Here is a 27,464-nt window from a genome sequence, read left to right on the forward strand (position 1 = left end):
TCTTAGACAAATTTCATCTGTTTTTTTTTAAAGTGGTTATTTACACATATATTTGGGGAGAGAGACAGAAGGAACATGCACATACTGACAATTGGCTGGTGGTGAACCGGTCGAGGCTGGAAGTTGAGACTTCGCGTCCATGGGTCCCAGAGGCCGAGGGTCCGGACAGGACGACGGACGGGGCACAGACGTGGGGAGAGTGGGCTCCGTTGACGGTTGCCAAAGGGGCTGAGGCTGAGCGGAACCGGACCACAGCTTTGGACTCGTTTAACGACGAAGGTCCCCCTCGATCTGCCGCGATGTGTGTCTTCTGCTTAACTTCTGCACGAGGCGTCCGCATAGAGATTCGCTGAGGTTGGATGAATCCGGTCCCTGCTGAGAGCAGTCAGAGGGGGAGGGGGCACGACCAGGGCCGCAGGCATCGCGCACACAACAGAGGTGTCGGGGGGAGGCTGGATTCCCTGCTTCTTCCAGTTAAATCACCCTCAAGCCCTGGCCTGGGTGGCGGACCTCACTGTAGACTGTCGTGAGCGGTGTCTCCTGTTCGAGATGTGGTTCCCCCGAACCCTGGAACGCAGACAGAGGGTTCCTGCCACAGCTGAGGGACAGAGGGGCCCCAGAGGGACCCGCACAGATGCCATGCCGCTCACCTGACCTCCCCCCAAAGCGCCCAGCACTGCACGGACCCCGTGTTAATTCTGCCCTGTCTGGAGAGGGATACAGAGGCAACGAGGCCAGAAACTGCTGATCCCTGGCTTTGACAAACTCACACCCAGGCACCGGGACGCGGGAGAACCCAGGCCTCACTTGCTTCCTGTGGTCTCGGGACATTTTCCCTGCATAACAGACGCCATCAATACAGGCCCTGTGCTCTTCCTGCGACCCTGCAGGAGAGTCCCACGGATGGAGATTGAATGAGCCTTGGAAACCTGTACCCTCCCCCACCATGACCCCCTCGGTCATGCCCACACCCACCAGCCTTCTGCAGGGACACCCCTTAGCAGCAAGATGCAGGGGGAACAGAGCTGAGGGTCAGTAGGAGGCAGGGGGAGGTACATGGCCCCGGTAGGAGAAGTGCACCTGCCTCTCCCAGGCTCCAAGCTCTGCTTCTTCCCACGTGAGCACCGAAGGTACAGTCCAGCTCCAAGGATCAGGAACATGATGCCAAGAGCCCCCAGGATGTCTCTCAAGTAACCAGCACCGGCCTGTCCAAGTGGACCTGTTTGCCTCCCACACAGACAGTGAAGAACGATGAGACAAGAGACAACGTCACATGCCCGTTGCCAGGCACGTGGAGACGTGTGAAGGGACCCGGTCTCGGCTGGAGAGGGGGGAACACGGCAGGTCCTGTCGCTCAACCAGCGCCGGGCCCCTGCTTGGGGCCGGGGTGCTGAGAGGGACAGGACAGGGTCCATGTGCTGAGCGGCTCAGACGCGGGGGGAGGGCTGGGAAAAGGCCGAAGGCAGCCAGCCAGGGCCATGGCGGTGCACTAGAGGTTCAAGCCGGTACACGGGTCTCCAGGGAGGGCTTCCCGGAGGAGGTGAGGGCCGAACTGAGTTGAGGGAGGAGCCGGAGGGAGGAGGGTGAGCGGGAGGCAGAAGCCTCCTCCAGAGGTTAGAGGTCACTGAGGGACGAGCTTCCCCGGGGACTCAGGGAGGCTGAGGCAGCAAGGGGACAATGGGGTGGAGGGACGAGGCGGCACACAGGAAGCCGGTCGCTGCTCACTCGGGGACACGCTGACGGTGAGCAAGTCAGGTGGGGAGGCCGAGGTGGGACAGGAAGGCAAAGCAGAAGCAGCCGCGGCCCCCCCCCTCCGGTGCCCTTGGCCACAGCATCCGCTCTCGGTGGGGGGGCCCCTGTGCTCCCGAGAGGAGGCAAGGGGTGAGGGCGGCTCAGGGGGGGCTCCTGCAGGGCCCTGAGCAAACGAGGTGAGGAGCCCCGCTCGAGGTCAGTGCCTGCTGGACGGGACCCCAGCGGGGGCTCCTGTGGGCCGGCAGGGGTCACACACGGTGGGGCAGCTGCAGGCAAGGGGTCCCTGGACGGGAGTAAGTGGGGAAGGGGAGGACGCGGGACGGGAAGGTCTGGGGGAAGAAGGAGCAGCCTGGCCAGAGGCTGAAACCTGGGGAGCCCAGGACACATCCGGGAATCCAGGCGAGCACTTGGGCGGGAAGCGTGTCCCCGAGACCGGAGACGGGCACACGAGCCCCGACGCCTGAACCCTGCAGGCCGCGGCTGGCTCGGCCTCCCTCTGGTCGGTGGCACCGACCACTGACTCTCCCCCCTCGCTTGCTGGAGACCTCCCGGGACACACAAGGACTGAAGGATGAGGCAGGGGTGAGGTACCCGAGGGGGCTGCCTGGACCAGCAGGGTGAGGGGTGCAGAGGAGCAGGAGAGAGACACCGAAAGGCAGAAGCAAGCGGGATGTGTCTGCCAGCCTCCTGGACGGGTGATGGGTGGCAGGAGGTGACCTAAACATGGGGGACAGAGCCCGGAACCCTCACCCAGGGGGACCTGAGCCCCGGGAGTCCCCTCCCCTCTGAAAGGATGCACTCACCGTGGGCGCAGACTTTCCCAAGGTCCTTGGTGGCAGTTTTCCGGTCCCGCGGGTTGCTGACCACACACGTGACGCTGGGGCTGGGCTGGCTCAGGGGCAGCTTCAGAGCCAGGGTCCAGGGGTTAGGGGCCGGTCGTGGGACCCCTCTCTGCTCCAGCTCCCTGGGGAGGCCCTTGCTCTCCCAGGACACATTCACGTCCTCTCTGGTTCCCGGGGCGTGGCACTCCAGGGTGACGTTGCACCAGTCTGGTGTGATAGATGGAGTCTCGGCCAGGATCTGGGGGCAGGGCACGAGCTCTGGGGAAGAGGGACAAGAGGACACAGGGTCACGTGAGTGGGGAGCATCACGCCTCAGGCTTTCTCGGGCGGAATCTCACTGTCGCCCTGGCATCCTCCCCCCAAGGATGGTGAATCCACTTTACAGATAAGACAGACTTGACCCAAATAGACAGCGAGTGGCTATGAGGACGGGAGCCACTGCGTGAAGCCTCAGGTGTGATCTCAGCTCTGCCTCGACTTGTGGTGAACACACTGCGTCCAGTTTCAAGGGAGAAGCCAGAGCCTCAAGGTGGGGTCTGGAAGGGGTCCTGCCAGGGGGGCCAGGGACACTCCCAGGGACAAAAGAAGTGGGTAAGTATGTATTGGGGGAGGAGCCACCACCTACCATAGACAGTGAGGTGGAAATACCGGTTCCTTTCTCTTCCTCCTGTTAAGGAGACTCGAGCCCAGTAGTGCCCACTGTCCTCAAGGGTCAGGTTGTCAATCCTCAGGGTCGTGGTGTTGAGCACATGGACCCTCTTCTCGAGCTTGTCCTGGAAGTTGACCCATTTTGGAACATCTTCCCCAGGAGACACGTACAGGAGGAGTAGGTAGTCAGACTTGTTTTTAATGGCCCAAGAAATCTTCTCCAGCTTGAGTCCTGGAGCTAATTCTGGACTTCGGGTCACATGAAATGACACAGAAGCTCCTTGAGTTCCCGTCAGAGAAACCGGGTTTCCAGAATCCTCCACTTGAGATCCAAGAGTTCCAGAACCGTTGACCACAGTGCTGAAGGCGCCTAGGGCTTTGGAAACAGACACGGTGAGTGTTTGGTCATTGAGAATAAGGAGAAAACCCTAGAACCCATGGCGCTCATGAAATCCGCCCAGTAGGCTCCCTTGACTCCGGGAGGCGGGACAGAGCAAGAATTTGGAGCCATGCTGGAATCGGGTCCTGGTCCTCGTGGGGCGTCCCCTTGAACCCGGTCCTGACCTGCTCTCCCGCAGTGTCCTCGCCACCTAACTCTGAGAGTCTGGACGTGACGACATCACGGATCGAGAGCCCCCAGCACATCTGGGCCGATGCCAAGTGCCCAGCGTAGGAGGCAGCTTCCACCGTGGCTGCCCACACGCTGTGGGAGCCCCGGCCCTGGAGAGGGGGCCGAGCCCTGTGACTTGCTCTGGAGCGGAGGGGCCCAAAGTCAGGCTCAGGGAGGCTGTGCTACGGTAACACGCACTCCAGTCGCTCAGGGGCTGAGACAAGGGGAGATTCTGAGACTGAGAGGGGTCCTGTCACACAAGGTAGAGGCATCACGCCCTGGTGGCTGCACCCCGCGGGGCCACAACAGGGAAGGCACACAGGGGAATCGCCCGTGGGGGTTTCTCTCCCTCCAGAAGCGGCGCGATCTCTGCTCATGGGTTTGGCCACCTAGTCACAGGGCCCTGGCTCCCTACCCAGAACTGGAAAATGTGGGAGAAGATATGATGGGTAGGTGAGCTCTGCTGTGCCTGCCACGAAGACCACGCTTCCCCAGCCGGTCCCCGAGACACCCTCAATGTCCTTCCTCAGTCACCTCTTGCAAAGCCGTGACCAGAAGGCAAGGGCCTCCGGGCCGCCCTCCGGACCCCAAAATGCCCCATGCGGCACAGCCCAGGGGACCTGATACCCTGGGTCCTTCTGGAGACCGGGATGGGAAAGAAGGGGACGGGCAAAGAACGACCTTGTCCTGAAAGGAAGCCCATGTGTCCCCTGCAGCAGGGCAGGACCGCCTGGGGGACCGCTGCCTGCCAGGGCCCCAAACCCCTCTCCAGGTCTGTCTTCACGGGGGGCCTGCCCCCTCACTGTGTTCACATCGTTCCTGGCTCTCCGAGGAAGCAGAGAACCCAGAGAAGGGCTCAGGCCAGTATTGCTTGTAGAAGATTCCGGATCCTTCTACGCAATGATGCCCTCACTAACTCCCTCATTCCGACAGCAGGTGGCTGCATCCCGCCTGACGCTGCCCGGCCTGGACGGCAGGTCCCTGTCCCCACGTGCCAGCTGCTGTGTCCCATTGCGGTTTGGATCTGCCTGTGTCCTTGGCTTGTCGTGTCCCATTACTTTAGAGGAGCCACCGCACCTGTCGTAAGAGAAGCAGCCTGTTTTCTAACACAGATAACGTAACTCTTCTCCAACGCGCACATCACCTCTGTCTGTGGACTCTGGCCCTGCTCTCAGCCTCAAGAAGCTGGATGTACCCGTTACTTGTAAGGCTTATTGGTTTTACGTCTTGCAGAAAAACATCGGCCCCACAGCAAAAGTGTGCTGTGAACTCGGTCTAGATGCCTCCTAAAACTTTTGCAGTGTTGGTGTGTGAATGTGACCGGAAGGGACTGTGCTTGGGTCTCAGACCAGGAGGTCCCTTGCAGCAGGGCGGTGAGGATGGGGGAGGGTCCAGGAGGCGGGAGTCCTCCGCTGTCTACAGCCTGTGGCCTCAGGCAGTCATGTAACCTCCCTGCCTTCTCCTTGAGTCTCTGAGGCAGAGACAATGACCGTGCTCCCCTCAGGGAACCGTTGCCAGGGTGTCAGAAGGCGAGAGCTTTCCCTTAGGTGTGAGCTGTTCCCATCAGGACGATGCTTGCTCCTGGCAAGCACAACTGGGGTCCGCCCCGAACTTCCCAGGTCCCGGATGGAGCCCTGTGCTCCCCACCAGCTGCCCTCTCGGGGTCTCTTCCCGGGATCAGGGACGGGCTCCCGGGAGACAGACACCCATGGTGCCGCCCCACAGGCGGCCACGGGAGCCAAAGTCCCGCCGGGCCTTCCGCTCAGAGCCATGGAGCTCTCAGAGCCATGTCCACGGCAGCAGGTTTCCATGGTCCCTGTCAAGTCCCCAGCAGCAAGAAACTGAGCACACCTGTGCAAGGGGGGCAGCGTCCTAGAGACGAGGGAGGGCCGGATACTGTGGCTCCACATGGTGTGGGCATCTCCCCATTTCTCTCCACTGGGCTGCTGCCCATGGAGCCGGCTTCCCTCTCCTCCAGCCCAGGGCTTCCCCTGCAGGGAGCTGCCTGCACCTCTCCCCCTGCCCTACCCTGCCTGCGAAGGGGCTCACTCTCAGCGGTTCCCAGCAGTCCTGGGCTCTCACGCCCCAGCTATTCTCCTGGGAAAGGGCACCCAGGTACCTGTCCGCCTGTGGCAGGGCAAGACCTCGGGCACCTGCTGGGAAGGAGGCAACCAGGGAGGGAGGAGGCTCAGCCCTCAGACTGCAGGGGAGGGCCTGCCCCCCCCCCCCCCCCCCCCCGCCTGGATGGTGAGCCTGGGCTTCAGGAGGCTGGAAGCCGACTCAAGCTCGGTTGAAGGCAGTGAGAGCCCTCAGATCAGCAGAAGGTGCTAATCCCAGAAAGGAAGGACAGAAGGACAGAGAGACAGACGGCTAGGGACACAGGTGGCTGTGATCCAGAGAGCCAGGATTTATTTAAGAAGATAACATTTATTTTTTTTTATTGTTTTTTTTACATTGATTTAATTTCCAGAGACAGAGACAGAGAGCGGGGGAGGGGCAGACAGAGAGGGAGGCACAGAATCCCAAGGAGGCTCCAGGCTCCCAGCTGTCAGCACAGAGACCGACTGGGGGGCTCAAACCCACCAACCGTGACATCATGACTGAGCTGAAGTCCCAAGCTTAACCGACTGAGCCACCCAGGAAGCCCTGAAGAAGATAAAATTTAATATTCAGCAATGAACATAAAACTTTACTTTTTCCCCCTTCCTTCCTTTCTCCTTCTTTCTTCCATTTTTCTTTCCTCTTTCCTACATAATCTTCCAACCCAGATGTTGATGGAGAAAACTCTATGTAATCTCACATATTTTTCCAGTTAATAAAAATTAAAAGAAAGAGAAAGCCTACAATTTGTTGTGGCCAAAATACTGAGATCAAAGAGATGTCAACGCCTTACAAAGCTCATTTTTTTTTAAATAAATTTTTAAATGTATTGATTTATTTTGAGAGAGAGACAGAGCATGAGTGCAGTGGGGACAGAGACGGAAGGAGACACAATTCCAGGCTGACAAAGCACAGAGCCCGACGTGGGGCTCTAACACGTGAACCGTGAGATCATGACCTGAGCCAAAATCAAGAGTCGGACGCTCAACTGAGCCCCCAGGCCCCACAATCCTCATGTCTAATGAGAAACGCCCTGCTTACAGATGCCCCAGGTTCGGGAATATTCCTAGAAACCCTGCATCCCCCTCCCGCAGAGAGGCCAGGGCACCCAAGCAAAACATGGCAGGAAATGAAATTCCAGGGGAATCCACGGCTCTCGACCTCGGTCTTGTCCTTTGTTTTTGTTTCGTCTGTTTCACGAAGGCAGATGGTCTCGGGGGAAGTGCTAACGGGACTATCTGGGTTTCATCAGGACAGTCTTTCTTTCAGTTCCCTTTTGGGGACCTGCTACTTCCCTTCCCGTCACCCCGTTCACCCCGTCCCGGGGCCCTGATTATCAGTGCCCTCTGACATCCACACCCTTCCAGCAAGTGGGCGCAGACACCCTCAAATTCCGGAGGCCGCCCTCCCTTCCTGGTTCCTTGTGTTCCGTGCCCTCCTCTTGCACCAGAAGCGGGACCAGCGTCGTCCAGCAACGACGGGGACCCTGGGTCGGCCCCCTGCTCCCCTCACAGCTGCAGAGGCAGCCTCTCCCCTGTGCCAGGCGGGTCCCGGCTCAGAGCCAGATGCCCCCCTCGTGCTCCCTGACACAGTTGGTATTTCGGGCTGTTCCCCACAGACATCAGACACACGGGACCCCCGCCTCCCTGCCCCGCACACCGGCCTCCCACCCGGGGAGCCCGGGCCACTCACTGAGGACGAGGCTGCTGAACCCCAGGAGCCGGGAGGCCCAGCACAGGTGGGGGTCTTCTGAGCGGGCTCCCATCACAGGCTGCCTCCTTCAGGCTTGCTTGGTCTGGGCCGAGTTGGCTGTGGAGGAAACATCCAGAAGGCAGAGGCAAGAGAAGAGGCGAGCTTCTGCTCAGAACACTCTTAGGCTCTTCCCACCCCAAGGGCGGAGCTAACTGTCTAGGACAAGCTGGCTGGTCTAGATAAGCCATTCAGATGCTTCCTCTTCTCTCTGGCACCTGCAGTGACCCTTGGGGAACGATGGTGGAATAAACATAGGAACCCCCTCAGTGAGGCGCTGTGTGGGAGACGCCCCGTCCTGTGGGCACGACCAGCGTGGCGATCTCAGCTCCCCAGCTGGCAGCCAGCGGGACCCCTTACCTGTTTCCCTGGGTTCACACTCCCCCCAGGCAGCCCTGCTCCCCAGGGCCAGCCGATGGCGAGGCCCAAAGTCGCACAAACCACTGCTATTGTGTCTGTACAAGAGTTTGGTCTTTACTCTGTGTCCCAGTAAGCAGGAAGATGGGGTCCACTTGGGCAGATGAGTGTTAACGGCCTAGCTGGTATCAGGCCACAAAATTACTTTTTTCTATTGACTTCTGATTCCAAAAGAAACTGAGCCCAACACCCATTCATGATGATAAACTCACAGAGTTAAACTAGGAACAGAGGAGAATTTCTTCAACTTGATACAGATCATCTCCACAAAAACCACAGCTACCATCATACCTAATGCCTACAGGCAGGAAATGCTTCCCCTAAGGCCAGGAACCAGGAAGGATGGCTCCTATCAACACCCTCTCTCAGGGTTGTACGTGAAGTCCTAGATGACAAAATAAGACAACAAAATGCAATAAAAGGTACACTGACTGTGGAGAATGAAATAAAACCATCATTGCACACGTGTGACGTGGGTTTCCATGTACAACGTCCAAAAGGATCGACACAACGAGAAGTACTCTTCATCTGATGACGGATGATAGCACGGTTCCAGGAAACACAAGGTTTCTACTCGACGCTCAATGACTCACTTACACACCAGGAACGAAGAAATGGAATTTTAAACAGCATGCACGGTACCGTCTACACTGACAACGCAAAAGTGAAGTGTTTAGGCACAAATATCACAAAATATGCAAGGATCTTTATGAGGAAAACTACAAGACTCTCATAAACAAAATCAGAGAACAACTAAGTACATGGGGAGATAGACCATGTTCGTGGATAAGAAGGTTCAATGTTGTCTAGATATCCAAATTCCCAACTTGATCTATACATTCAGTCAACCACAATCTGCAGCCCAGCACGTTATGTTGTAGACATTGGTCACGTGATTCCGCAGTTTGCATGGAGAGAAAATGACCCAGAGGAGTCATTTTCTATGTTGCAGAAGAGCGAGGTGGAAAACTGACACCCCCTCCTTCAAGACCTCCTACACACTTACAGCCATCAAGACACTACGGATTTGGTGAGAAGAACCAAACAGATGGTGCAACAGGATAGAGAGCTCAGAAATAGACCCACGTATAGACGGTGAACTGATCTTTGACACGGAGCAAAGGCAATGCCATGGACGAAAGACAGTCTCTTCAACAAATGGTGCTGGAACTACCAGACGTCCACGTGCTAAAAAAAAGAACCGAGACACAGAGCTCACACCCTTCCCAAAAACTAACTCAGCGGATCAGTACCTCTATATAAACGAAGAATTGGGAAACTCCGACAGGACAACATAGGAAAATCTAGATGTTCTTGGGACTGGTGAACACGTTTCAGAAAGACACAAAAGGCACAATTCATGAAAGGAAGATGACGTAAACAGGAATTCAGTGAAATGAAACAGTTCTGCTCTGCAAAGGCAATCCCGGGAAGGAAAAGACAAGCCACAGACAGGGAGAAAATATCTGCAGAAGACACAGCTGATAAAGTAGTATTAGCCAACATATATAAAGAACTCTCCAGACTCAACATTAAGAAAACAAACAACCCAATGAAAAGAGGCCCAAGACACTAACAGACACCTCACCAGAGAAGACACGCTGATGGCAAAAAGCACAGGAGAGATGCCCCACATCATATGTCATCAGGGAAAATAAATAAACAGCTAAATCCAGAGAATGGGCCGTCACGCACCACTAAAAGGAAACGAGCTATCAAACCACAAGCCTTGCGGGGAACGTAAATGCCTGTTACCACATGCAAGATGCCAATCTGAAGAGATTACACACTGTATGATTCCAGCTACATGAGGTTCTGGAAAAGGCAAATTAATTTTTTAAGTCTATTTAAATATTTTCAGAGACAGAGAGCACCCAGCAGAGAGACAGAGGGAGATGGAGAGAGAGACAGAGAGAGACACAGAGAGAGAGGAGCCCAAGCAGCCTCCAGGCTCTCATCACAGAGTCCAATGCGGGGCTCCGACCCCTGATCTGTGAGATCATGGCCTGAGCGGAAATCAAGTGTCGGAAACTTAACCAACTGAAACACCCGGAGGTCCCAAAGGCGAACTTACGGAAATAGTAGGATTTTTAATCATACGTGTAAAACATGATCTTTGTCATCGGGAGCCACCTTCCAGAGAGAACACAGAACAATTGATTTCCTGTGTCATTCATTTTGTTTAATTGAACCTAACAAACCTTAGACTACTTTTTTTTGTAGGCTCTGCTCCCAACGTGGGGCTCGATCTCACCACCCTCAGATGAAGAGTCTCGCCCTCCAAAGACTGTGCCAGACTGGCACCCCTAGACTTTCCCTTAAATTATTTAAATGTATATTTAGTTTTGAGGCAGAGAGTGCGCAAGCAGGGGAAAGAAGAGAGAGAGAGGGAGACACAGAATGCGAGGCAGGCTCCAGGCTCTGAGCTCTCAGCGACTCCTCCTCCAGGGAGCAAACCTTCTCTCGGGACCAGGTATCACCCCCATGACCTGCGACCTCAGGGATCCCCTGCGTCCCATCTCCCTCCCCCGGGATCGGCCCTCACCTCTCAGGGTCTGTCTCAGAGGATGGGGCAAGCACCCCACTCTGCCCTCCAGCCTGTTTCACCCCAGAAACCTGGATCGGGACCTCGGACCTCAGACCCAGGATACTCCAGGGATCCCCCTTTCCCGGCGGTCACCCACCCCCCTCCCAGCCCCAGATCCCCCTCCCACCTCCCCCTCCTCAATCACAGTCGCTGCCCTCAGATCCCCGCCCTCACCCCTCACCCCGCACCCCTCCTACCTCACGACCACGCCCCCCACCGCTCACCTGGGCTCCTACCTTCCAGGTTTGGCTCCTGATTCCTGACTCCTGGCTGCACATTTATGTCTGCACTGCCCCCCCTGCCACCTGCCCCCCCTCCCAGTGTGTCTGGTGCTGATCTCTCCCTTCTGCCCCGGGGTGGGTCTGGGCTCCAAGGGAGAAGTTCCGCCGCCCCGCCCCCCTCAGCACCGCCGGCCCCACCCCCACCCCCCCCCAGTCGCCCTGAGCAGCCTCCCTCCAGGCCCTGAGCGCCGGCCACCGCCGCCACCTGGCGGCCGAGGACCGAACTGCCGCTGGAGACTTCCTGCCAAGAACCCTTCACCGTGGGTTCACCTGCACACACAGGTCATGAGCGCCTACTGTGTGCAGCACAGGGGCGGGGAGACACAGGGAGCGGAGTCCTCCTCCCAGAGGAGCGCCCGGCTGGCGGAAGCAGTTCAGGCCTCGGGAAGCAGGTCAGTTCCGCAGACGGAGCAGACAGAGTGGGGACATCTCGCCTCACCGCGGAGCCCGGCCATCGTCATGGGGGGTGGGGGTGCTGGGGGGGGGCGCGGGGCACAGGCCTCGAGCGTCCCCCGCGTGCAGGGCCCTGTGCAGGGGGCTCCGCGCCTTCTCCAGGACCCCCTGTGGCTCCGCGGTTCTCTCCTCCCCACCTGCTCTACAGAGGTGCCGGCACCCGCATCAGGACCCACGGGGGGGAAGGTCGGGATCCGAGTGGGAGGGGCCGCAGATGACAGACCACAGGCTCTGTGACCCGCCTTGTGTGCACCCCCAGAACAGGCCAACTCGGCCATCCCGTCCCTGCTGCCTACGGAGGTGGTCCAACTGGAGAGAGGCGGGCAAGGGCTCACGTCTGGGGACGGGGACATTGGAGTTTATAAGGACATAGGGAGACTCCTGGGGGCCGGATGCAGGAGGCACAGTCAGCTTGTCCCCCGCGCTCCCTGGGGCTGGCCCTTGTCTGTCCCTCTTGTGTTTGCCGCTGCGGGTCCCCAGGGGCTCTTTGGGAGCCGGGGAACAGGGCAGGGGGTAGGAGCGAGGGCAGCAGAGTAGAGAGCAGGGAAGAGTGGGGTGACAGGCGGCCCTTAACCTGCCAGAACCACTGGGAAAGGTGCCATGGCCCCATCCCCACTCACAAGTTGTCCCTCTCCAAGGGCCATAGCCCAGGCAGGGGAAACTGAGGCACCACAGGACAGGGCCGGCTGCCAGGTGCCCTCCTCTCCTGCCCCTCATTCCTGGGTGTCCTGGATGAGAGTCGTGTGGAGGACGCCCCCCTCCGGCGCTGCTCTGTGGACACACTGGGTTTCCGGGGCGGGGGGCGGGGGGGGTTGCTGCTGCCACACCCCCCTGATCAACGCTGTAGGTCCCGGCCACGCCCACCTGCACACACCTGCTGGGAGAGCAGAGGCGGCCCACACCTCGTCCACCTCACTGCTGGACAGCTGACGACGGGGACGGGCAGGACAGGGCGATGCAGGCGGAGGCCAGCACAGGGTCTCTCCCACCCATGAGCCCAGCGCCGCCTCTCTCTCCTGCCCCCACCCGGCCTGGCTCTCTGGGCCTTGAGGCCTCCCCTGCAGATCTGAAGTTTGGTGCGTCTTACTAGCTGGCCCGAGGCTAAGAATAAGGCATCTCTCAGGCTGACTGTGCCCTGTGTGCAGAACAACCAGTGTCCCTGGACCTGAGGTCCCAGAGCCGAGGGTGGGGTGCCCTCAGGGTCCTCAGTCTTTCCTCTTCAAATTCTTCCTTCCTCTGCCTGGATTCTGCTGCTAGGTCAGCCCCCCAGGCCCCCCGATGCTGGGAAGGGGACGCCCACGGGCCGGCCCCACAGGTTGGTCCCGGGGACGAGGCGGTACCGGGTTCTGGTCCGCGTTCTGGACCTGCAGGGAGCTGGGGCCGAGCGCCAGAGTAGGACGCGGGCGCTCAGCGAGGACCTCGTGCAGAGAGCAGGGCAGATACGGGGACACACGGGCTGCCGGAGGTGTGGACGCCAGGGGGGAGCGAACGAGGGAGCAAAGGGGACCTCCGGGTGTTGCTGAGGTCAGTGGGCGGACGGTGGGACCCGCGGGAGCTGGAAAGGTCATCAGAGCCCATGGAGGAGCCAGGGAGAGGGAGGGTCCCCGTGAGACAGGAATCGGGTTTCCCACAGGTGACTGTGCCTCCGAGAGCCCATGCTCATCAGGCGGCCGCGTGAGGGTGTCGGCTCAGGACTGGAGACGCGGGCTCGGCGCGGCCAGGCTCCGGCCTCGGACTCAGCCAGAGTCACCGGGGGAGAGGTGGTGGCAGGGGACAGAGGAGGGCTCCGCAGGGACCAGCAGAGGATGGGGGGGTGGGGGCAGTAAGAGACGGAGAGAGAGGGGCTCGGGGTCCTGCTGTGGGCGGAGTCACAAGGGTCAGAGTGAAAACAAACTTTTTCAAATTAAACCTGAAATTACAAAGCCATAATAGGTCTTAGACAAATTTCATCTGTTTTTTTTTTAAAGTGGTTATTTGCATATGTATTTGGGGAGAGAGACAGAAGGAACATGCACATACTGACTATTGGCTGGTGGTGAACCGGTCAAGGCTGGAAGTTGAGACTTCATGTCGATGGGTCCCAGAGGCCGAGGGTCCGGACAGGACGACGGACGGGGCACAGACGTGGGGAGAGTGGGCTCCGTTGACGGTTGCCAAAGGGGCTGAGGCTGAGCGGAACCGGACCACAGCTTTGGACTCGTTTAACGACGAAGGTCCCCCTCGATCTGCCGCGATGGGTGTCTTCCGCTCAACTTCTGCACGACGCGTCCGACGCGTCCGCATAGAGATTCGCTGAGGTTGGATGAATCCGGTCCCTGCTGAGAGCAGTCAGAGGGGGAGGGGGCATGACCAGGGCCGCAGGCATCGCGCGCACAACAGAGGTGTCGGGGGGAGGCTGGATTCCCTGCTTCTTCCAGTTAAATCACCCTCAAGCCCTGGCCTGGGTGGCGGACCTCACTGTAGACTGTCGTGAGCGGTGTCTCCTGTTCGAGATGTGGTTCCCCCGAACCCTGGAACGCAGACAGAGGGTTCCTGCCACAGCTGAGGGACAGAGGGGCCCCAGAGGGACCCGCACAGATGCCATGCCGCTCACCTGACCTCCCCCCAAAGCGCCCAGCACTGCACGGACCCCGTGTTAATTCTGCCCTGTCTGGAGAGGGATACAGAGGCAATGAGGCCAGAAACTGCTGATCCCTGGGTTTGACACACCCACACCCAGGCACAGGGACATGGGAGAACCCAGGCTGACCTCCTCTCCTGGACTCACCTCATCTCTGCCGTCTCCTGTCTCGTGTTCTCCTTCTCTGATGCCAACAACAGAGTCTAAACCTTTCTATTCTGATCCTGCCCCTGAGACACACACAGATCGAACTTGCATCTGAACGTCGGAAACGTGTACCCTCCCCACCACCATGACCCCCAAGATCATGCCCACACCCACCAGCCTTCTGCAGTGATGTTCCCTGAGCAGGAAAATGCAGGAGAAAGGGAGACGAGGGTCCCAGGGGAAGGGAAGTATGTATGCACAGGAAAGCGAAATGCACCTGCCTCTCCCAGGCCTACCTCTCACACATCAGCCATATGCGCACCGTAACCCCGATGACCAGAAGCACGACCACTAAAGCTCCCACGATCAATCCCACATTGACACCAACAGTCGCCAAGATGTCAGGCAGGCGGGCAGACCCATCCGGCCCATGAGGACCTGTTTGCCTCCCACACAGACAGTGAAGAAGGATGAGACAAGAGACAACGTCACATGCCCGTTGCCAGGCACGTGGAGACGTGTGAAGGGACCCGGTCTCGGCTGGAGAGGGCGGAACACGGCAGGTCCTGTCACTCAACCAGCGCCGGGCCCCTGCTTGGGGCCGGGGTGCTGAGAGGGACAGGACAGGGCCAGGCGCTTGAGCGGCTCAGCCGTGGGGGAAGGCTGGGAAAAGGCCGAAGGCAGCCAGCCAGGGCCATGGCGGTGCACTAGAGGTTCAAGCCGGTACACGGGTCTCCAGGGAGGGCTTCCTGGAGGAGGGGAGGGCCAAACTGAGTTGAGGGAAGAGCCGGAGGGAGGAGGGTGAGCAGGAGGGAGGAGGCTCCTCCAGAGGTTAGAGGTCACTGAGGACGAGCTTCCCCGGGGACTCAGGGATGCTGAGGCAGCAGGGGGACGATGGGGTGGAGGGACGAGGCAGCACACAGGGAAGCCGGTCGCTGCTCACTCGGGGACACGCTGACGGTGAGCAAGTCAGGTGGGGAGGCCGAGGTGGGACAGGAAGACAAAGCAGAAGCAGCCGCGGCCCCTCCCTCCGGTGCCCTTGGCCACAGCATCCGCTCTCGGTGGGGGGGGGCCCTGTGCTCCTGAGAGGAGGTGAGGGGTGAGGGCGGCTCAGGGGGGGCTCCTGCAGGGCCCTGAGCAAACGAGGTGAGGAGCCCCGCTCGAGGTCAGTGCCTGCTGGACGGGACCCCAGCGGGGGCTCCTGTGGGCCGGCAGGGGTCACACACGGTGGGGCAGCTGCAGGCAAGGGGTCCCTGGACGGGAGTAAGTGGGGAAGGGGAGGACGCGGGACGGGAAGGTCTGGGGGAAGAAGGAGCAGCCTGGCCAGAGGCTGAAACCTGGGGAGCCCAGGACACATCCGGGAATCCAGGCGAGCACTTGGGCGGGAAGCGTGTCCCCGAGACCGGAGACGGGCACACGAGCCCCGACGCCTGAACCCTGCAGGCCGCGGCTGGCTCGGCCTCCCTCTGGTCGGTGGCACCGACCACTGACTCTCCCCCCTCGCTTGCTGGAGACCTCCCGGGACACACAAGGACTGAAGGATGAGGCAGGGGTGAGGTACCCGAGGGGGCTGCCTGGACCAGCAGGGTGAGGGGTGCAGAGGAGCAGGAGAGAGACACCGAAAGGCAGAAGCAAGCGGGATGTGCCTGCCAGCTTCCTGGACGGGTGACGGGTGGCAGGAGGTGACCTAAACATGGGGGACAGAACCCGGAACCCTCACCCAGGGGGACCTGAGCTCCGGGAGTCCCCTCCCCTCTGACAGGATGCACTCACCGTGGGCACACACTTCCCCAAGGTCCCGGGTGGCAGTTTTCCGGTCCCCCGGGTTGCTGACCACACAGGTGATGCTGGGGCTGGGCTGGCTCAGGGGCAGCTTCAGAGCCAGGGTCCAGGGGTTAGGGGCCGGTCCTGGGACTCCTCTCTCCTCCAGCTCCCTGGGGAGGCCTTTGCTCTCCCAGGACACATTCACGTCCTCTCTGGTTCCCGGGGCGTGGCACTCCAGGGTGACGTTGCACCAGTCTGGTGTGATGGATGGAGTCTGGGCCAAGATACGGGGGCGGGGTACGGGCTCTGGGGAGGAGGGACAAGAGGACACGGGGTCACGTGAGTGGGGAGCATCACGCCTCATGCTCTCTTGGGCAGAATCTCACTCTCGCCCTGGCATCCTCCCCCCAAGGATGGTGAATCCACTTTACAGATAAGAGGACTTGACCCAAATAGACAGCGAGTGGCTATGAGGACGGGAGCCACTGCGTGAAACCTCAGGCGTGATCTCAGCTCTGCCTCGACTTGTGGTGAACACACTGCATCCAGTTTCAAGGGAGAAGCCAGAGCCTCAAGGTGGGGTCTGGAAGGGGTCCTGCCAGGGGGGCCAGGGACACTCCCAGGGACAAAAGAAGTGGGTAAGTATGTATTGGGGGAGGAGCCACCACCTACCGTAGACAGTGAGGTGGAAATACCGGTTCGTTTCTCTTCCTCGTGTTAAGGAGACTCGAGCCCAGTAGTGCCCACTGTCCTCAAGGGTCAGGTTGTCAATCCTCAGGGTCGTGGTGTTGAGCACATGGACCCTCTTCTCGAACTTGTCCTGGAAGTTGACCCATTTTGGAACATCTTCCCCAGGAGACACGTGCAGCATGATCGTGTAGTTTCTTCCAGATTTAATGGCCCAAGAAATCTTCTCCAGCTTGAGTCCTGGAGCTAATTCTGGACTTCGGGTCACATGAAATGACACAGAACCTCCTTGAGTTCCCGTCAGAGAAACCGTGTTTCCAGAATCCTCCACTTGAGATCCAAGACTTCCAGAACCGTTGACCACAGTGCTGAAGGCGCCTAGGGCATTGGAAACAGACACGGTGAGTGTTTGGTCATTGACAATAAGGAGAAAACCCCAGAGCCCATGGCGCTCATGAAATCCGCCCAGTAGACTCCCTTGACTCTGGGAGGCGGGACAGAGCAAGAATTTGGAGCCATGCTGGAATCGGGTCCTGGTCCTCGTGGGGCGTCCCCTTGAACCTGGTCCTGACCTGCTGTCCCGCAGTGTCCTCGCCGCCTAACTCTGAGAGTCTGGACGTGACGACATCAGGGTCGAGAGCCCCCAGCACATCTGGGCCGATGCCAGGTGCCCAGCGTAGGAGGCAGCTTCCACCGTGGCTGCCCACACGCTGTGGGAGCCCGGGCCCTGGAGTGGGGGCCGCGCCCTGTGACTTGCTCTGGAGCGGAGCTCAGCTAAAGTGATGGACGTCACTCAGCGACAGCAGGTCTCACGGGAGTGAGACGTCCGTCTGGCTCACACCCTGTCTTTCGCTGCTGTGACGACCCCAGTGCCGTGTTGGGGGCTGCGCTGTGGAGACGGCCATTGGCAGGGACTGAGAGCAGCCTCGGGCCAGCCGTGTGAACAGTCCGCACACATGGAAGGATCTCATTTAACGTTGCACACGTCCCCTCGTGGACTGGAGGTCTCTCCACGTGTGACGGAGAGTTCGTTGTTCTTGTCTCTGCAAACGCTGTCGCGTCGAGTAGCCTTGGATTGGAGACTGTGCACAAGTGGATGCACATACCCCAGCCTCTGTGCACACCCACCGTATACGGGGGTGTATACATCTAACACACACATACACCACACATAGGCGTGCATACGCTGGGATAACCCAGTGGGTGGGTCCAGTGCACCAAAGGCAGGTTCATGTACTGGGGACAGGCCTGCCTCAGTGCCGTCCTGACAGCGACCGACACGTAACAACCAAACTTTTTGCCTTCTGCAGAATAGATGAGGGAAAATCCGGTCACGTGATATTTTAACGAGCGTCTCTCCTGCAAAAGACCCTGGTCACCATGTCACATGACTGTTTGATCTGCTTTTCTGTCAGCTGTCAGCTGTCTGCTTACAGCCTTTCCCCGTGCTTGGCTTTTCCTGTTAGTTTACAGGAGCGAGACCCATAGGCTCAGAGCCAGATGCCCCCCTCGTGCTCCCTGACAGAGTTGGTATTTCGGGCTGTTCCCCACAGACATCAGACACACGGGACCCCCGCCTCCCTGCCCCGCACACCAGCCTCCCACCCGGGGAGCCCGGGCCACTCACTGAGGACGAGGCTGCTGAACCCCAGGAGCCGGGAGGCCCAGCACAGGTGGGGGTCTTCTGAGCGGGCTCCCATCACAGGCTGCCTCCTTCAGGCTTGGTCTGGGCCGAGTTGGCTGTGGAAGAAACATCCAGAAGGCAGAGGCAAGAGAAGAGGCGAGCTTCTGCTCAGAACACTCTTAGGCTCTTCCCACCCCAAGGGCGGAACTAACTGTCTAGGACAAGCTGGCTGGTCTAGATAAGCCATTCAGATGCTTCCTCTTCTCTCTGGCACCTGCAGTGACCCTCGGGGAATGATGGTGGAATAAACATAGGAACCCCCTCAGTGAGACGCTGTGTGGGAGACGCCCCGTCCTGTGGGCATGACCAGCGTGGCGATCTCAGCTCCCCAGCTGGCAGCCAGCGGGACCCCTTACCTGTTTCCCTGGGTTCACACTCTGCCCAGGCAGCCCTGCTCCCCAGGGCCAGCCGATGGCCAGGCCCAAAGTCTCACAAACCACTGTACCAGGGACACAGTGACCCCCCTGCTTTGGGCCTGTCCTCTGTCTTAACACCATTGAACGAGTCAAATCTCCTTTCTGATTTTCTCTGCACTTAACTGTCGGGTGTCTAAGGAAGATGCTCTGAGCACAAGAACAAAGCACTTTGTGGGAAGGGGCCACCCCCACACCCCAGTGCAAACACGGGCATTTCCCTATTGCCGGCACCCCAGGCCCTCCGGGCACCCAGACTCGCCCTGCCCCCCCCCACAGAAGGCAAACCCCCCCAACAGGGCAGCACCCCACCAGCGCGTCCCCCTAAGGCTCTGCCAGCCCTGGGCCCGCTCTCACACACAGGCAGGGGGCAGGGACGGGCCCCTCCGTCCACAGGCTTGGCTGCCTCAGACTCACGGCCACCTGCTGAGGGTCAGGCCTCTTCTCCCCAGACGGGGCCCCACGACCTCTGAGAACCTTGTCTCCCGTGGTTTCTGGGGGAGCAGCACCATAACTCCCCGCCGGTCGTGCCCTTTCCCCGCCCACGGAGGCTCCCCCGAGCTGCTCAGAGCCTCGGATCCTAAGGCTGGACCCCAGGATGGCAGGGGACACGCACTGAAGGTAGTCAGCCTATGGGCTGGGAAGTCCCTTCTGGGGATGTGGAAGCCCATCCTAAGGGTGTGGACGACCATCGCAGGTCACTCAGCAGGGCGGAGCAGGGACTGGACTCCTAACCGTGACCTCTGAGACCCAACATCCCAGCCCCCGTCCCTTCCCACCGTGTGGCCTCCAAGAGTCCCCCCGTCCACTCTGGGCTCCCCGACCTGCTCTGCGCTCCTTGGACAAGAGAGCATCAACACCGCCTTCTTCCCCCGCTCCCGTCCCGTAACGGGGACAGCCTGCCAAAAGGCTGTCCCCAGTATGGTACTGGCACAAAAACACACACATAGATCAGTGGAACAGAATGGAAAACCCAGAAATGGACCCACCAATATATGGTTAACTCATCATCAATAGACCAGGAAAGAATATCCAATGAAAAAATGACAGTCTCTTCAGCTAATGGTGCTGGGAAAACTGGACAGCGACATGCAGAAGAATGAACCTGGACCACTTTCTTCGATCACTCACAAAAGTAAATTCAAAATGGATGAAAAACTGAAACTGAAACAGGAAACCATCAAAATCCTAGAGGAGAACACAGGCAGCAACCTCTTTGACCTCGGTCAGAGCAACTTCTTACTAGACACGTTGCCGAAGGCAAGGGGAACAAAAGCAAAAATGAACTATTGGGACCCCATCAACATAAAAACCTTCTGCACAGCAAAGAAAAGCAACAAATCAAAAAGGCAGCCTATTGGGACGTCTGGGTAGCTCAGTCGGTTAAGCATCCACCTCCTGATATGAGCTCCGTCATGATTTCAGGGTTCATGAGATCAAGCCCTGAATCGGGTTCTGTGCTAACAGCAGGGAGCCTCCTTGGGATTCTCTCTCCCTCTCTCCCTCCCCCTCTCCCCCTCCCTACTGCCAGGCTTGTGCTCGCTCTCTTGCTCTCTCTGTCTCAAAATAAATACATAAACTTTAAAAAAAATTAAAATGAATAAACTAGTTTGTCCTAAATTATTTTTGGTGGCTTGGAAGGTATATATGCTATTTGTCCGAGTGGAATAGTCTCCACTTTACTCTGTGTCTCAGTAAGCAGGGAAGACAGGGTCTACCTGGGCAGATAAGTATTAGTATTAACTTCCTCGGTGGTGTTCCTCTACAAAATTAAGTTTCTTTATTGTTTTCTTTGACTCCAAATGTGACTGAGCCCAACACTCACTCATGACAATACACTTACAGTAAACTAGGAATTGGAGGGAACTTCTTTAACTTGATAAAGACCATCTCCAAAAACACCACAGCTGGGCGCCTGGGTGGCTCAGTCGGTTAAGCGTCCGACTTCAGCTCAGGTCACGATCTCACAGTCTGTGAGTTCGAGCCCCGCGTCGGGCTCTGTGCCAACAGCTCAGAGCCTGGAGCCTGCTTCAGATTCTGTGTCTCCCTCTCTCTCTGCCCCTTCCCCGCTCATGCTCTGTCTCTCTCTGTCTCAAAAATAAATAAAAACATTAAAAAAATTAAATCAAAAACACCACAGCTAACATCATAGGTAACCATGAGAGACTGGAAGGGCTCCTTCTAAGACCAGAAACGAGGCAAGGATGGCCTTATCACCGCCCTTTTTTAGGGTTGTACCTGAAGTCTAGGCTCCTACAATAAGACAAAAGCAGTCAATAAGAGGTATACTGACAGGGTAGGAAGAAATAAAACTAACTTGATGAACAAGTGATATGGATTTCAATGTATGAAATCCAAAAGAATCTACACAACACGAGAATAAGAAGCACTCTTAGATCTGACAAAGGATGATAGCACGGTTGCAGGAAACACAAGCTTCCGACATGACACTCAATTACTCACTTACACACCAGCAACGAAGAAATGGAATTTGATTCTGAAAACACAGTACTGTTTACACTGACAATGCAAAAGTGAACTATTTAGGTACAAATCTAATAAAATATGCCCAAGAGCTTTGTGAGGAAAACTACAAGACCTGATAAACAAAATCAGAGAAGACTAAATACATGCAGAGATAGACCATGTTCATGGATAAGAATGCTCAATATTGTCTAGATGTCCATTCTTCCTAACTTGATCTGTACATTTGGTCAACTGCAATCTACATCCCAGCAAGTTATGTTGTAGATATTGATCACGTTATTGTACAGTTTGCGTGGAGAGAAAATGACCCAGAGGAGCCCACACCATGTTACAGAAGAGCAAAGGTGGACAACCGACACCCCCTCCTTCAAGACCTCCTATAAAGTTACAGTCATCGCTGGAGGGGCCAACATGGCAGAGAAGAAGTAGGGGGATCCATACTTCCCACATCCCTCAAACAAAGAAGGGCTGAAGCCAAAGGACTTTGAACCCCAAGAGTCTGGGAGGAAAAGAGACTGAGTCTACCAGGGAGAAACTGGGACAACCTGATGGACAACAGGTGGGTGATTGCGAACTGGGGGAGATAAAACGGGGCCGTGTAGGTACAGAGGGGAGGGATGCCCTTTTGTGGAGCGACAAAGGGAAGAGAAAGAGTGGCTGGGGAAGCGTAGAACTGTATCTAGAAAAGGGAATAAAATCTCAGACGAGGACAGAGAGGGATCCCACCTCTAACTGCAGGTTAGAGGATCTCTAATTGCAGATCCCATCTTCAGACTGGGGCCGGCTGCCCTGTTCGCACACCTGGGGAGGAGGGGAGCCACCTCTGAGTTCCGTGATAGAGCAGGGGCGCAGTCCACAGCAGGAGAAACTGGTCCCCTTCCCTGAAGTGCTGCGGCACAGGACAAAACCAGCCAAGACCTCACCCCGAGAGGCACTTCCCCAGTACCAGGGCACACAGAGCAGGAGTTTCATTCCCAGCCAAGCACCAGGGCAAAAGAGTTGTGGGAGTGAGACAGACAGTCTTGTCTGCACCCGCAGCACAGTGACAATGGCTCCTAAGGAGTGATTTGGGACACCGGGTCATGGAGAAAAGGCGGGGGGGAAGGGGGGAATCACCATTTTTCTCCCCACCACTACCAAGGCGGGGCCTCAGGGACTGGTTCTCAGGGCCCACAGTGGAGGCGGGACCAGCCTGCACTAAACCACACCCCTCCGTGTTGGATAACGTATCTACCCCACGGGATAGATGGTGGGGATAGATGGTGTGGAACCAGACGGCCCCCTCCTCCAGGCCAGGGCTACTGCGGTGCCGGGATTAATTCTAGGACAATTCTTGTTACATAGATATATTCTCCCCCCCATTTCTCCTCTTTATCTCTTCCTTCCTCTAGGCTGGTTACTCTGGTTATTGGTTTGTCTAAACAGACCTATTTAATCCATTCTCTTGGTACACGTTCTACACCTCCTTCTTTACGCTCCTTTCTCTCTCTCTGGAGAGACCCCCCCCCCTCCCCGGCTCCTTCCTTATTTTCCTTTCTCTCTCTCTGAATTAAGCTTTTGAGTCTCTCTGCCTGGCCAATGTTTATTTTCTCCTTTTTCCTCTGCCCCCGTCATTTCTCTCATTGTATGTTCCATCACACTGCCTCCACCCTCTTCTTTACTTGTAGCTGGTCTTTCTGTTTTTCTGCTTTTGGATTGTTTTTAGTTTTCTGTTTTTGTTTGTTTGTCTGTTTTATTTGTGAATTTGCATGTTTTTGTTTCCTGTTTGTCTGTCTGTTTGTGCTCCTTTCCAGGGCTACCTCAAGGAACAAATCAAAGCACACCTGATGGAGGGTCCAAAACATCACTACGAGTAGGGAAATAAAATAACCAAAGTCACAACAACAGAGAGCAAGTAACCCTCTCCAAAAAACACCTCCGGAAGGGTCAGGCCCTAGACAGTGTATGGCCCACCCCTTTAATATAGCAGTGCTCACAGGTGCAGAGCACATAACAAACTTTTAAATCTCATAAGGGACAGAAAACTAGCCAAAATGATGAAACACAAGAATTCTCTTCAAGAGAAATTCCGGGAAGTGACAGGCCAACTCAACCATCCCGTTCGTGCTCCTGTGGAGGTGGTCCAACTGGAGAGAGGCGGGCAAGGGCTTATGTCTGGGGACGGGGACTTTGGGATTCTTGAGGACACAGGGAGACTCCTGGGTGGCCGGGGCATCCCTGTCCTGTTACCAATGTTTTTGTTTTCCTCCTTTTGTGATTTACTCATAGATGTAAGTGACGAGGAACATGCTGGGAACAATTCACACTTCTCCCTACTTACCGCCCTTGTGTGTCTAGAACACCAGTAACTTGGAACATGAGCCCCAGGTTTCTGAGCTGCTTGTATTTTCTCTTTTCTGATTTTCTACACTCATCCTTGAACACGATCCACTGGAAAATCCCGTCATATTTGGGTGGTGAGACCACTACATTTTGCGGAGAGAGGGTCCCTGAGGGAGAGACTACTAAGGACTCAGGGGGGCCTGGGGGAACCGGAGGGGCCACGGCCCCCTTCTTCCAGAGCCTGTGAGGACCTGCTGTCCCTGCGGACGAGGAGCCGTGCACGTCCTTCCGTTTGGGCCCACTCGTCCTGCTCCACAGCAGCAGCTCCTGTGCCACCGGGACCCAGAGCCAGCCCCCCCCCCCCCCCCCCCCCGCCCCGGGGCAGGAACAGGTGCACGGGGTGGGGGGTGGGGGGCAGCGGAGCAAAGACGCACCTCACGCAGGGGGAGTAAGCAGAGGGATGGGGGAGACAGCACACAGGCAGGGGTGCGGAAAGGGGGTGAGAGCTGAGTTTGGCTCCAGGGGTGGGAGGGGCAGAAAGGTCCAGGGACTCACAGAGAATCCCCGGGAAGGAGAAGCATCGCCATTGGGGGGGGGTGGGGGGGGGGGCTACATTGGAGAGAGGGGAAGGGACCCCGAAGGCCTGGTGCCCGGCTCAGCGCGGAGCTTTGTCCTGAAAGTGGCGTCTCCCAGGCAGGCGACGAGCGGACGCTGGCGTAGCAGGAGCCCATAGCACCTCTGCTCCAAAAGACAGGAGTGAGAATTCCGCGCCCCTCATGCCGGGAACCCCGGATGAGAGCATTGCCGCTCTTCCCGCTGGAGTCGGACCCTGAACAGGTCAGCAGGGACCCGTCTGCTGCGTCTCCCCCATTTCTCTGACCTCGTGCCCCGCCCCCACTCTGAGGAGCCTCCCGCAGAACTCACCCTCCCCGCTCGCACCCGGAGTCCCCGATGCAGGCAAACCGGGTGCCGGCGTGTGGACACGCTGAGCGACAGCGGCCTGGCCGGGCCGGGCCGGCCTCTCCCTCCAGCCCCTTCTCTCTGTCCCCACAGGGCAGCTCCTGGACGCCCCCCCACCCCCACCCCCGCTCCTGTCTGGTGACCCCTGTTTGGTCGCAGCGGCAGGACCACGAGCAGGCACCGACCGCGAGCTGTTCAGGGTGCACCGTCTGCCCCCAACCGGACCCTCCCACGGTGGACTCCTTCCTTCCACGCCTGCTCCTGAGCTCCTACTGGGTGCACAGATCCCTGCAGGAAGCACCCAGCCCGGGCTCCGCCCCCCTCACTGTACTGGGAGGAGAAAGGCAGTGGGCGGTGCCCACAACACAGAGGGGGAGGGGCTCTGGAGCAAAGAGCAGGTGGGGGGAGGCTCAGGGCCTGGGAGTGTGGTTTCAAGGTCACACCAGGAGGTCGGGGCGGCCTCCCCAGGACCCCTCTGAGAGGAGACCAGAGGAGGTGAGGAGTGACCGTGGACATCTGGGGAGCTGCTCTCCGCGCAGAGGTGACAGCCCGTGTCATGGCCTCAGGCGGGACCTGGGCTGTTGTGTTCCAGGAGCCAGAGGTCAGGTGCCCAGAGCATACGTGAGCCCAGACAGGACAGTTGGGAGATTGGGATCAGACAGGTATCAGGGAGCCAGATCGGGTCCATCCTGACCTAGAATCCTGGGATCCCAGGGCCAGAAGGGCCTCGGAGCTGCCCCATAACCCACCACCCGCTGGACGGCTGAGGAACCAGGGAACAGGAGGGACGCACGCCCCCGAAGCACCGGGAGAGAACTTGCCCCCTGAACGCCTTTCTCAGACCCGGGTCTGGCCGGAGCTGACCTGGCCTGGCCCGGTGCAGGGCTGTGCCGTCCACCTTCAGGGTCCGGGAGAGACCTGCTCCCTGGGCCCTGCAGGCGGGGCTGGGAGACCGGGCCGCGCGCGGCCGCCGCTGCAGCTCCTTCCGCCAGGGGGCGCTGCCGGCACAGCTTTGCCCGCAGGCCCTGCACCTGCTGAGGCTGAGACTCAGGGGCGCCCCTGGCCCGCGCCCTGACCCTGACCCTGACCGCAGCCCAGCCCGTGCGCAGGGCCCTTCCCAGCCTCGCTGCCCGGGTCTCCGTGTCTGCCTCCGGTTGGGCCCCGGGAAGAGGCCTGAGGGCAGCCAGCCCGGTTTGCAGGGCGGAGGGGGGAGGGGGATGAGGAAGGGCGGCCCCAGGGCGGCCTGGGCAGGTGCAGGGTGCACAGTCAGCTTGTCCCCCGCGCTCCCTGGGGTTGGCCCTTGTCGGTTCCTCTTGTGTTTGCCGCTGCGGGTTCCCCGGGGGCTCATTGGGAGCCAGGGAACAGGGCAGGGGGTAGGAGCGAGGGCAGCAGAGTAGAGAGCAGGGAAGAGTGGGGTGACAGGCGGCCCTTAACCTGCCAGAACCACTGGGAAAGGTGCCATGGCCCCACCCCCATTCACAGGGCTTGTCCCTCTCAAAGACAACAGCCCAGGCAGGGGAAACTGAGGCACCACAGGACAGGGCCGGCTGCCAGGTGCCCTCCTCTCCTGCCCCTCATTCCTGGGTGTCCTGGATGAGAGTCGTGTGGAGGACGCCCCCCTCCGGCCCTGCTCTGTGGACACACTGGGTTTCCGGGGCGGGGGGCGGGGGGGGTTGCTGCTGCCACACCCCCCTGATCAACGCTGTAGGTCCCGGCCACGCCCACCTGCACACACCTGCTGGGAGAGCAGAGGCGGCCCACACCTCGTCCACCTCACTGCTGGACAGCTGACGACGGGGACGGGCAGGACAGGGCGATGCAGGCGGAGGCCAGCACGGGGTCTCTCCCACCCAGGACCCCAGTGCCTCCTCTCTCTCCTGCCCCCACCCTATCTTGCCCTCTGAGCCTTGAGGCCTCACCTCCAGACCTAAAGAGGAGGGGTCAGTGGGAGTTCCCTGCTGAGCAGGGAAACAGGCTCTTGGCCTGAACTTTGGTCTGGCTTCGTAGTTGGCCTGAGGCCAAGAATAAGGTTTCCCTTTCCATGCAGACTTCCTGCTGGCCCAGGCTGGGGAAATCCCAGAAGCTGAACTGCCCTTATCCCCCAGGGACTCACAGCTGGCCTAGGCCAGGGGCAGGGAGCTGTTGTGTGTCCCTGACAGCTCAGTAGCGGGCTTGGGGCAGAGGGTGGTGCTGAGGCAAAGTCGGGGGGGGGGGGGGGGAGTGGCAGGAGGGCGAAGGGCCTGGGAGATACCCAGGTAGGGACCAGGGCCAGTAGCCCAAGGGGGACAGAAAGGTGGCTTCTTCCAGGCCTTCACTTCATGGACATGGGGCTGATATGGCTCTCAGCGAACCCAGGGAGAGAGTCAGAGCTGGGGAGGGGGAGAGGGTGGGACGCCCATCTTGGCAGCCACGGAGGAGGGGATGGGAGGAAGGGACCGTGATGGGCTGAGGTGAGGTCGCAAACAGCTGGTAAGGCCAGCCATCCCGCACACTGGGAGCCAGGTGGAGAGGTGGGGAGTAGAGAGAAGGGGGGGAGGCAGAGGGAGTGCGGGTGTCCTCCAGTCTGAAAGCAAAGCCCCCACAGGGAGCGAAGGCAGCCAAGCTGAGCTGGAATGGTGCATGACAATGGTTATTCTTGTCCCTGTTGCCCTAGAGATCTCCTTGGGGCCCCCTCACGACAGCTGTGATGGGCTCCTCCTCCAGCAATGCCCCCCCCCCCCAGGATGGATGGGCCTGGGGACCATGCCCAGCGTCCCAGCCACAGGCAGGAAGCTCCATCCTCCCTCCAAAAGCATCTCCCCCTGATTCTCTCCTCCTTCGCAGTTGCCTCCAGGCCAAAACCGAGCCCTGCCTTCCTCCCCCTCCTCTTCCTCCTGTCCCTCCTTCTCCGGGAAGCTCTTCTAGACCAGCCCTTCCCCGCCCCCTATGCACAGCTCCTCGT

At 58.6% G+C, this 27,464-nt stretch overlaps 2 protein-coding genes across 5 annotated transcripts; both read right to left on the reverse strand.

Annotated features, from left to right (window-relative positions):
- Positions 1-7,953, reverse strand: LOC145713358 (SLAM family member 8-like). 3 transcript variants are annotated; one of them, XM_081791955.1, is made up of 6 exons: positions 7,645-7,951; positions 3,220-3,618; positions 2,556-2,852; positions 1,081-1,219; positions 808-884; positions 1-567 (listed from the first exon to the last, which is right to left on the reverse strand). In XM_081791955.1, exons 1-5 carry the CDS (start codon positions 7,715-7,717, stop codon positions 854-856), a joined length of 939 nt encoding a protein of 312 aa, XP_081648081.1. In that variant the 5' UTR covers positions 7,718-7,951; the 3' UTR covers positions 1-567; positions 808-853. The 3 variants fall into 3 exon arrangements, with proteins under 3 accessions (XP_081648081.1, XP_081648079.1, XP_081648080.1); XM_081791953.1 differs by having other exon boundaries at positions 1,085-1,219; positions 7,645-7,942; XM_081791954.1 differs by lacking the exon at positions 808-884 and having other exon boundaries at positions 1,085-1,219; positions 7,645-7,953.
- Positions 7,954-13,380: 5,427 nt separating this feature from the next.
- Positions 13,381-19,278, reverse strand: LOC132676298 (CD48 antigen-like). 2 transcript variants are annotated; one of them, XM_060628414.3, is made up of 6 exons: positions 18,285-19,278; positions 16,643-17,035; positions 15,980-16,276; positions 14,503-14,644; positions 14,207-14,289; positions 13,381-13,949 (listed from the first exon to the last, which is right to left on the reverse strand). In XM_060628414.3, the coding sequence occupies exons 1-5, from the start codon at positions 18,355-18,357 to the stop codon at positions 14,208-14,210; spliced, it is 987 nt and encodes a 328-aa protein (XP_060484397.3). In that variant the 5' UTR covers positions 18,358-19,278; the 3' UTR covers positions 13,381-13,949; position 14,207. The 2 variants fall into 2 exon arrangements, with proteins under 2 accessions (XP_060484397.3, XP_060484398.3); XM_060628415.3 differs by lacking the exons at positions 14,207-14,289; positions 14,503-14,644 and having other exon boundaries at positions 13,388-13,949; positions 18,285-18,597.
- Positions 19,279-27,464: the final 8,186 nt, after the last annotated feature.

This window comes from Panthera onca, chromosome F1, assembly GCF_046562875.1.
Source record: "Panthera onca isolate mPanOnc1 chromosome F1, mPanOnc1 haplotype 2, whole genome shotgun sequence".
NCBI lineage: Eukaryota > Metazoa > Chordata > Mammalia > Carnivora > Felidae > Panthera > Panthera onca.